At 38.7% G+C, this 11549-nt stretch overlaps 1 protein-coding gene across 1 annotated transcript; it reads right to left on the bottom strand.

Moving 5' to 3' along the window:
* Positions 1–354: 354 nt before the first annotated feature.
* On the bottom strand, positions 355–4752 carry LOC126583252 (uncharacterized). The gene is made up of 11 exons (XM_050247581.1): positions 4225–4752; positions 4077–4136; positions 3823–3990; positions 3252–3318; positions 2570–2820; positions 2365–2442; positions 1789–1822; positions 1232–1344; positions 884–925; positions 728–805; positions 355–650 (listed from the first exon to the last, which is right to left on the bottom strand). Exons 1-11 carry the CDS (start codon positions 4432–4434, stop codon positions 594–596), a joined length of 1158 nt encoding a protein of 385 aa, XP_050103538.1. The 5' UTR covers positions 4435–4752; the 3' UTR covers positions 355–593.
* Positions 4753–11549: the final 6797 nt, after the last annotated feature.

Here is an 11549-nt window from a genome sequence, read left to right as displayed (position 1 = left end):
GACCCTTACTCACTTATCACTGTGCTCAGGCCACACAGCGAGCCACTTATGGGTGACGCCCTAGCTTTAGCGCGATTTCGTTCTGGATTTATTTTCATAAGGATTCGACGTAAACTAGAAGTGATGGCTGTCGACTACCTGACGCCCTCCTCCTCCTTTATCCGAACTTGGAATCGGCAATGTAACATAAACTTACACAGGCGGAGTTAACGAGGCAACATGAGAAGCAAGGAAAAAAAATGAACAGACATTTGCATTTTCTTATTTGGCTTAGTTTCAAGTTTCGTGACCTTTCAGAAAAGTTGTTTACGAGGCAACATGAGAAGCAAGGAAAAAAATGAACCGTTGAACACAGAACAAAAATCAACCAACTTTGGTAGCGATTGTTTTTCATTAAACAAGTGGATGTGACATGTTCATCAAATAAGGTTATCCGAAAGTTCAAGTCACGCAAAACTTTTGCTACTCCATAAAGTTTTTCTACTCCACATAAAATCAGGCGGATGATTCTTTTCCTTTCTCTAATTTGCATTCTGATTTTAAAATGGCTCTTGTGTGATAACACTTCCTTAATCCATATGCCAACAATGTAACTATTTCCTCTGCATCCTGAATCTTGAAACTGGCTTTGAAGGTTGAGAATCAGAAGACTGCAACAGTCAAAACAACATTTTAGACAATGAAGAGGCCACTAAAAACATTTTTATCATGTAGTAGCCCAAACTACCTGTGATGTAGCAGAAGTTTGGTTCCTTGAATCTATCTGTAAATTATGGACACGTTCGACTATAGAACCTGTAAATGCCTGCACAAAAAATAGTAAATACAGTAACAACTCAAATAATAACTAACCGAATTGCTAAAGTAATGCATGGGAACATACTTTTTGATCATCAAATTTTGGTTTTGAACTTTGGAGAGTAACCTATAAAACAAGAAAGGACCATTATAACCAAGATTTGTTGCAAACTACCATTTGTGTGTGGAGCCACCCACATATGAATAAAACAGAGACTAATGCTACGTTTACCACATATTTGTACCATCATTTGTACCATCTTTCTAATAAAGGTAGGGCCTACCAACACATACAAGTCTCATTTGTGTTAGAGAGATGGTACAACTATGCAGTAAGAGTAGCATTTTTTGGTAAAACAATGCTCAATGCTTATAGTTAGAACTGGAATTATTCATATGATCGAGGCTCAAATCAAAAGTAATTGCTCTGTACCTGACTTATAGGTGATGGTACAGCTTGAACACCCTCAACTTTAGGAGGCACCAAAGCTTTCTCAGATTTACTTTTCATAGCATTCGGAAATATATTTCCACATGAACTTGTCTCTGGGTAAATCATAATTAAGGAATCAATTAAGTAGTTATCTAAGTTTGAAAATGATACTACAGTAATTGGAGAATGTGGTATGTGTGCCAAAATAAAACATCATACATCTCCTCATACCAAAACTTCAAAAACACAGGTAGGGTATCACAAGTCTATGTATTAAACAAATTAACATCTTGTCCTGCCAAAACATGACATCTTAGGAATAGAAAGGCGTGTCTTGACTCATGAGCACCTCACAGTACCAGTAGTAGAAAGGAGAATTATTTCTTAAAAAGAAATTACCAAAAGTAAGAAAGTTCGTCATTCTTGGCAATAAACTTCGAAAGCACATTGGCGGAGATAGAAAAAGGGGAAAGGTTCTACCTTTACCTAGGGCAAGGTGTGAACTGCAAGGCACTAACACAATTTATCACTGTGAGAGAGAGATGTTAGTTACTAACCTTCAGGTATCGATTGCACTGTCAGGCCAGAACGCTGCAATATTAGTAACGAGATAAATTCAATAACGACAACTAACAGCATATAAGCGATTGCAACATTAACAAACAATTTTCTCAATAACATCTAAGACAAGTTAGGCAACTCATTAGAACAACTAGTGAAACTTTTTCTTTAATTAATATTTTATTTGATTGCTATAAAATTTATAATAAAAATTCAATTTCATTTTCAAGTTCAATGAATATATGACCCAGTCAGGCTCTACCCAGTCAATATCCCATTTTACAGTTCTATTTGATTCTCAACGTTTATACTATGAGGTCAGTTTAAAATTTTAATAGTTTATCCTCTAAACTATACAATTTATAGGTTAGGATTTGAAAAGAAAAATTATATGCATCACTTAAATGGTCATGTTATATCGGGAATTATTTATATAGGTAAGAACTCTTGGTCCTATAAAACATATTGGGACTGCTGGCTCTTCTTGAGACATCCACACCTGTTCTATAAAATTAACTAGTACACTTATTATCTCTACCTACACAAGAGGAACATGAAATGCCATCACTTACACTTCGCTGATCGATAAAACTTTCTTTGCTGGCAGCAATTGCATCATTTGTCTCTGGAGGTTTTCTTGGCATTGACTCCTATTTTATCAGTGATTAAAATTGAGTAGTTAGCCATTTTTTGGCTTGGAACAGAAAATAGTCACTACATATTCATGTGTTTTTATTATCATTTCGTCAACGTATGAAGACAAATGCAAAAGATTACCTCAGAAAACTTGCCATTCTGATGAAGAGATTTATGATCCGGAAACTGATGCAAGTCAACTTTAATTTTCTTGTTTTCATCACTTTCATTATCACTTTGCTCTTCTTCGCTTACCATCTCACTTTCAGCTTCAAGTTCTTCTTTCTCAAGTTCATCCATCCTGGCCAGTATACGAGCATATTCTTCATCTTCATCTGAAACTTTTGTATTGTCTGCTCCAGTAGAACTAGGAGAATCTTGCTTAAGTGGACCTGGAAAATAATTGACCACAATCACTTATTTGACTTGGAGCGGCGAATCACTTTAGTGGGGTTCTCTTGGCACAAATTTTGATGAGAAAGTCAGGAGAATTCTAAAACCAGCATCAGATGCTTCAGAACCATCTGACAAAATAGGGTGTGTTTTTAATTACTTCCCACAAACAACAAAAGGTTAAGTTATCCCCCAGATGAAAAAATAAAAACAAAAAACAGAACACAGGCCCTTAACCCCAATGCAATGAGTATAAATGCAGTCTAAATTTCAACCTGGCTAAAAGTTGATAAAAGAATAGTTTTTTCTTATATGCCAAGGCCAGCAAAAAAAACTAATGAGCAATCCAAAATGCAGACAAAACTGATTCAGCCCTATGCACCTTGAAACACATTCTAACTTATTGAGGGGAAAAAGGAAGAAAACCTGCCTAGCTCAGATTCTCCGTCAGAAGAACTTTCCTCCACATAATCTTCCTTTATCTCCACAAGGCCCTCCTGTGGTACAAGTATAAAAAAATATCAAGTTCATATACACACTGATACAAATTCCTTACAATAAACTGAATTTTTAGGGAATCAACTATCTCCGATATAAACACCAACAATTTACAATTTAGTTAAAAAGAAACTTACTTACTAACCCCTAAAAAGAACCTTTTGGGAACCCATAGCTATTGAAAACATATATATATAGTTTTTGTTATGCGCTATAACTAATAAAATGCAGTCGCATATGAATGTGACACATTTGCGACATTACCTATCCTGCTGGTAATGTTATTGGCAAAGTTAAAAGAAAACTGCTGTTGACTAGTTTAAATTACTTTGGGATGCAAGCTTCAATGTAGAGACAATAAGCATGACTTTTTCGGTATATTGTGATTGTATTAGAAACCCAATTGAAAGGTACACTATGTCACACAAGCAAAGGAACAAAATTTCAACCATATTCAACAACGTATGGATAAGAAAAATTAGAGAGTTAAATTTGGGCATTACCGCGGCCTCAGAGGCTGTAGAGTCAATAAAGGAAGCCTCGAATTTGAGATCAGCAAGAACGGCATTGAGGGAATCCACTTGGGAGTCCAATTCCTTCCCCCTCCTCATCAAAATATCCACTGTTTGCTTCGACGTCCTTTCCGCATAGTAACCTTCCCCTAGCAGAACCTGTAGCAAACAAGTCACCCAATAACACCCTGTTTGGCTGCTGTTGAGACAATCAAAACTACTCAATTTGGCAACAAGAATCTTACCAGAAACTCATTGGTGTGCACCAAACGCCCAGGGAAAAAGGCTGCCTTGCCAAACGGAACCTAAAAAATAAGCAATTAATTTAATTTTTCTAAGAAAAAAAAAAGAATTGGGGGATTGGGATTTGGTGGAGTAGGGTTTAGGGTTTACCATAATATCGTGGTGGAGGTGGTCGGGGAGTTTCATGACGAGATTTACGAGGCTGGTGTTGTCGGCGGTGAAGCCTCGGAGGTGGTCGAGCTGCTGCTGCTTCTCGGCGATCGTGTCCTCCACGCGCTTCGCTGCTTTCTGTGCGTCTTCTACGGGGAACAAGGAGGAGAGTGACGTCACAGTTCCTTGACCTTTGGCCGACTCTTCCATTGTCGCAGAGGAGGAGAGAGACTCAGTCCCAACACGACGTCGTTAGGAGTTTAAAGATGGTTTCGGCGATGGCTTGCATACATTCGGCGGTGGAACAGAGTGGCAGGGGAAACGAAAACGGCGAAGGTTCGCGAACAATCACTAACTACGTGGCGATATTTTTGCCGGATGAGCTGTCGAGTTCAAAGCTTCTGCATTTCGTGACACCTGTCCATTCACTAATTAGACCAGAGGATCGTCGCAGATCCTTTTTGTGAGGATCCAGAGAATCTTTTTTAGGATCTAGATTCTTCAATCACATCCGTTCATCGTGTATTATACTCTCAGAAATTATTGTAAATTTTTTATTTTAAAAAATTGAATATAAACAGTATCTGACAAAAACTGGTCGCACGATATACGATGAACAGTTGTGATTGGAGGATCTGGCGAGAATCCTCTCTCCTAATTAGACCCTTCATCTTCGCAACCCTACCGCATCTGCATCCCTAAACCGTCGCAAATCAAATCTAGAAAAGAAAGCCATGCTCCCCATCCCATCGCCTCTGTCTCTCAAATTTCAACGAACTAAAACTCTGCAAAATCCTTTGCACCCAAAAATGACTGTTCTACTAAATCATCTCTCAAATTTTAATTAAACCGATGGTGACAAATCCAATCAATCAAATTTACTAAATTCGACGGATTCGAAATCAAAAGCGAAATTGAAATCAGTCCAAAAACTTCCAGCACAATACCTGAAATCAAAATTCTAAATTCAAATTGCAAACGCGTTGACGAAATAGGGAAACGAATTCCAAAGTGGAATCAGAAATGAGGGAGGAAATGAGGAATTACTTGTTGGGAGAGAGTATAGAGGAGCTTTTGCTTGGTCAAAAGTGTGGAAGTTGCAGGAAACTAAGGAGGCAACAGTTCAAGATTGAGAGAAAAGCAAGGGAGGAAGAGACAAAAATGAGAGCAAGTAATGGGAATAAAAAAAGAGGAATTGAATTCCAACTATAGATTACACCGGTGTTTATTAACGTGGGAGGAATCAAAAACCATGTGGGACCTAGATGAATTCTGAAATTTCCTGAAATCGGATTATGACACGCCCTAACCCCGATATCTCTAAATACTAGGATAGGCACGTGCTGGCCGACATCCAAGGGTGACGAAGCCATTTTAACATGCATGCAAGTTATAAATGAAGGATGAACGTGACTAAAATACGAGAACGTGTTTAGAGAATGAAATATGCAAATACGGAAACGTGTTCAAAGCATACAACTAATTGAAACTAATGTTGAAGGAAAATTATGAAATAAATGAGATTATAAAAAAATGAGTCCTACACTGGGGGAACTCAAAAATACCAATACGAGAATGCCTTGATGTCGGGATCATACGTCTTGATTCTAAGTCCTGAAAGGGGCGTAAAAACCAAAAAGGTGGGTGGACCATAATTTATAATAATAGTAATAATATGAAAATCGATTTCTTTCTTAACATACTAACCTCCTATTTTGAAAACACATATAATGCTACATAATAGGTTTTTCTAAAAACTCTACATGCTATAAGATGTTCGTACAATAAAATCATGTTTAAAAGTGATAGCGAAACTCCTAAGGGCAAATCCTAAGAATCTCGTAAATCAAATCAATGAAGTACTCAACTAGGGGCATCATAGTTGCCAGAAGACATAACCATCACCCGTAAGTGAAGCTGTACGACACTAGGTTATGCTACTGAAGAAATATGGTAGGTCCCATCACCCGAAGGTGAAGCTGTACGACTATGGGTGACGTCAATGAAGAAAATATCACATAACACACCGACACTAGTTTCGCCAATGAAGTTGGGAGTATGTCATAAATATCCTCAAATGTGTCATATGGCCATAGACATCTACATACTCAGGTTGTGTGTATGTGTTGTATGATCACCCACTAGATAAGCACAGAAAACATAAATTATAATCTTTCCAAATCATCAAAGCTTAAAAGCTCAAAGCATCAATTCATAAACCATAATAAATCATATTCGTAAATCCGTAATATTTCATCCTGCAACATCTTTGGTTCGGCTAGGTTTCATTTTTTTTATCGAAGTTGGTTGTCTTAACGCGTAAATCCAATTATTCATAACCTTTCGTAAAACATAATTCGATAAATCATAAATAATGCATAAAACGTAAAATCATGAAATCATGCTTTTCGTGAATGCAAGCCTAGCATTTAATAAAATCATGTAATTTAAGAAATGCACACTCACAAATACTCCGCTACCGGGGAGCCGATCGAATTAGAGAAGACGGGATCACTTCCAACCAATGCACGTAAACACAAATATGGACCATTTATTAAAACTCTACTAAAATGATCGAATTTGGGAAAACAGACAGCGACACGTCAAATAACTTGAGGAGAGACATCGGTTCCCCCACGTGCCTCTTTGGGTCACAGGAAAGTTGGCCCGAAAAATTGCCGGCACCGCCGTGGACAGCAGCGAAATACAGTGCCTCTAGTAGAGGTGCGTGTACCCCACGCGCTGAGCTTCAACCCACACGCAGCCTCACTCGCCCGCGAGTATAGTTATGAATGTAGGGAATTGATACATACCCATTGGAGGTCGTGACATGGCCAGAGTTGGCCGGAAAAGGTGTCTGAAAGTGGCCAAATGGCTACAATTTCAAATTCTAGAAATCTGGGAAATTCTTCCCGAGGTGTTTCCAGTATCCAACACTCGATTAACACATACCAACTACTCTAATCTAACCCTAAAACACAATCTAGAAGATTTTAGGAGCTAACCTGCGTCGGGGATGGTGAGATCTCACCATGGTTCGTAGGGAAAGACGATGAACAGTAGCTGTCAAAAGAGAGAGAGTGAGATCGTAGAGAGGTGAAAGAAGAAGGGGGAGGGTCCACTGATAGAATCGTGCTCATTGAAGTGGCGGGGCAAGTGGGGGTGGAGACGATGCTATCGTTGTTAGTTGTGCGAGCTCGGAGGGAGTGTTGCAAAGATGAGGGGGATAGACAAAGAGAAATAAAGAGTTCTAGATAAAGTCTTCACCAGGGAGAGAAAGGAGAAAAAAGTGAAGGAAGAAGAGATAGATGGTTGGGGGACCAACAACAAAGGTGGGCCTCACTAGCTCACCAAACAAGATAAGAAAATACGAAATAGAAAAATATCACGTGAGAAGCAAAATTACCAAAATGCCTCTGCGATTCGAATTCCGTAAAATCTTCGTTCTAGCTCCAAATTCAATTCTGATTGCGCCCACGCATTTGTAATGACGAGTACTACAAGGATACACCAAGGAAACGAATCTTACGTGACACGACAAGGTGGTCACTGAAGTCAACATTTTTTTCCTCGAAGGGCATTTTTGTAAATTCACGTTTTAAAATTTTAAAAACCGTAAAATCTGGGATGGGTCGTTACAAATTCTCTAGTAGTAGGTGGTAATTGAATTCATTGAATTGGTGTCCTCCAAGAATCAAACTTGTGTTCCTAAATTGTCCTCAATTCGTCTTTTGCAAATCCACCCAAATTGGGAGGTTACAGGGTGGTGGGGGGACATGTGAATACAGGAGGTGGTGGGAGGATTTGGGAATATGGGAGGTTGTGGGGCTGGGGAAGAAGAAGATATGGAGGAAAGGGGGAGCGTGGAGGACATGTGAGTATGATGGGTGGTGGGAAGGGTTGTGCGGGTTGGAAAAGAAAAGGGCAGTAAGGATGAAACGAAGAGGCGTGGGAGGGCTCTGGAAGTTGGTGAAGAAAATAATAGATAGGATGAGAGGATGGGAGGGTGAAATGATAAATTTACAAATATAAATTTATTTTTATAGATAAACTATTTTCAATAATTATAGCATAAAAATAATTTATTTTAAACAAGGACAATTTAGTAATCATTCTAGTTTTAATTCTGATTCCAGTGAACTAGTAAACAATATATATATGGAACCAATATCATTTGTATTCCAATTCCAGTTAATTTCGTAAACTTTAACAGGAATCTAATTTGGTTTCCTCCTCAATTCACTTCCCCTCAATCTGATTACAGATTAGCAAACAAGCCCTGAGATAGATGTGGAGAGTTACCAGCACGGTGGGATCCTCTTTTACTTTCTTATTTTGTTTTTTTATTTCTTATTTTGAAGTCAACTATGTTAGATTTGGTTGAGTTAGGAGACAAGTGTCACAATTTCGAGAAAGCCATAGAGAGACCACATGCACAAATGGGTGCATAAGATTTGAACTCTGAGCTGAAAAGCTGACATCAAGCTCTTGTAGCTTAGTGGATAGAGCGTATGCAAAAGGTCATAGGTTCGACCCCTATTTGGCGCGTATCTGTTTTTTTTTTTTTTTTTTTTTTTTTTTTTTTTAGTATAGAAGAAAGGCTTGCCTAACAACAAAACTAACAAAAAAGAAAACAATGCCTAAAAACCCTAACAGTGTCCTCTTGACTCAACTGACCAACTAACGTCTTCTTATATCGAGTCATTTACTATTGGAGCCTCACTTGAACCCATCATTGTAGAATGAAATAGATTAGCAAACCAAGCAAAATAAACTTGAGTGTAACATATGAAGTTGGTGAAGTTGGTGCAGTTGGTTTAGTGGTAAAATTTGTTGGTACGAATTAAGTATTTATAGGCAAATTAAAATATAATATGTGAAATTAAAAGAAAATACTTGTTCACCCCTGCAACAATAATAGTTGCAAACAAATATGGTGCAAAAAAGAGTAAAGTTGAATTCCAATGGTAACCTGTTCTCCACTAGTGAATTCCAACAGTTCACCTTCAACGACTAAAACAGATAAACAATCATCGTGGTGATAAGGTAATTGGAGGTAAAAAAAAAAAAAAAGGATTTAACCCTCATGGTGGAGTCCGTTAATGAATTTGGTCCAAAAGTTATTTTTCCGTTAATTGTCCGTTAAATACAAGGATAAATACCAATCTTAAGAAGAACACTCTAAATGAAATTCCACTAAAGAAGTCTAAAAAGAAAACTCAAATATATATCCGACGTGTTAAGCTTCTGTTTTATCCCGCCCAAAACTAAATAATTAGAAGTTGCGTTTTCGATCTTTGCAGAATTAGGGTTCTAATTTTGTTGTTTCAAGAAGCAAAAGATCAACAACGATGGCAATACCAGAAATTGGAAAATTGTACAGGGTGATCCAAACAATTCGCGACTTTCAGGTAGCTGTGAGCAGCCGAGAGGCAGTCCTCGACATAATTGAAGCCTAATAATGACCACAACAATGATCGATTACTCAATTTCAACAAAAAATCAATGACTCGTTGTCTGCCCATTCCATTCATGCCACCGGTGATTGCATTGGCATCAAATCAATATTTTCAACTGCTTGTTTCACTGCTCAGCTTTATGGGCATCAAAGTTCATAACAACATCGTCGTGCCCGGACCTCCACCGATGTTGAAGGATCTTTGCATGAAGTACCTACTACCTTATGTTTATGCGACCAACCATTGAATACATCATAAGGATCATCATGATTGTCTCGTTTGTGATTGTCTTATTGAATGTCCATCTCCTCGTTCGAGCAGTTTGGAATTTTAAGGGGAAGGCTCGTGTTTGGCAAATTTGAAAGCTCATACACCTCTAGTGAAAGAAGGAATAGCGCCATTTCTGGTGGTTTTGATGGCAGTTGCAATGGTGGTAACATCGTCAACCGCAATGGCAACTGTAACTTGGGTCATAATTTTTCTATTCTTGGTTTTAGCTTGATTAATTATTTTATTTTCTTGGTTTTAAGGTATATTAATTGATAGGCGGTTCAAGATCTGATTAATAACTTAAAGAAATTTCATTTTCAGAATCAATGGTTCAGAGTCAAGGGCTTCCACAACTTTGGAGTTTGCTTTTAGGGCTCCCTTTGCTTCTTCTTCAACTCCTTGGGACAGAGTGTAAGTTACTTTTGATCATAATTATTTGGTGATCAATTTTGTAAAGCTTATAGTTAGCATCCAAATTAGTGAATTCTCTGCTTTTGCTAGGATTAAAATCCATTTTAATCATTTTCCTCAATACTCTGACATAAAATGTAACATTCCACATCGCCCAGGGGAGTGGATCCTGTAAGCCTTATATGTTGTTGACCCTAGAAACTACTAAGCCTACGTGGCGCGCAGGCCGAGTAATCTATAAGCTAACTACGTCTTTCAGTGAATGCGGGCGTGCCAACTCGTCGGCCGAGCTCGGCCGAGGAGTAAATTTGTTGATGTTGCGTTGGGTGCGCGGTTGACTCTTGCGTCTTGCGATTGCGACCGAGGAAGGAATGCGTCTCGGCTTCTTGGGTTCTCAAACCTGAAGACAAGGTTACTATTCTTACGAAGTTCACGAGTCGTCGTCGTCGGATTCAGTCACAGTGATGTTATTCGTCAGAGTAAACTCACGCCGAATTGACACCAAAGTGTAAGGGCACAAATACTCAAAGCAAATATAAGTTTTAATGGTGAACGTGGTTTGGCCGTCTGAATGCCGAACCCTAAATCCCACTTGGGAATATCCAATCATAAAATAACTCGGCGTGCAATGCGCCGAGCTCGATATACTGTAACACATCACTTCGCCGAGGAGGCTAATGAGATGACCTCAATCAATAAGGATCCGGAAATCCTTCTCGACCGAGACTTGGATAGGTAACCAACTGTCCTCGCCGCAGTGCTGTTGATGCCAACAGAAGATACTGCGAGACCGACTGATTCTACGATGACAGAGCTATCTATGCCGACTTAAGATATCACCAGTTGCTTCCACAGTGCTGTTGATGCCAACATAATATGTGTCAGCGAGAAAAGAAAAGAAAAAATATCAAAGTTGTTGACAAAGCTTGCATAGGGCAGTTTTGTGTTGAATTGTAGGGGCCTTGAATGATGCACAGCCTCCTCTATTTATAGTACTGGATACCTTTGAAGTCGAGTCAAAACCCTACTCGAACTAGGTCTTCTTCTCCGGATCAAACACCTACTCGACCAGTCCTATGTTTACTAGGATTGTGAACCTAGTCCTCTATTGAGCCGGATTCACTTCCGGGTTATTACCCTTGCCGAGACTCCTTATCGCGTTAGGACTCGACTCGTAAATGTAAT

This window comes from Malus sylvestris, chromosome 9, assembly GCF_916048215.2.
Source record: "Malus sylvestris chromosome 9, drMalSylv7.2, whole genome shotgun sequence".
Classification (NCBI taxonomy): Eukaryota; Viridiplantae; Streptophyta; class Magnoliopsida; order Rosales; family Rosaceae; genus Malus; species Malus sylvestris.
This window is presented reverse-complemented; position numbering and strand designations above follow the sequence as displayed.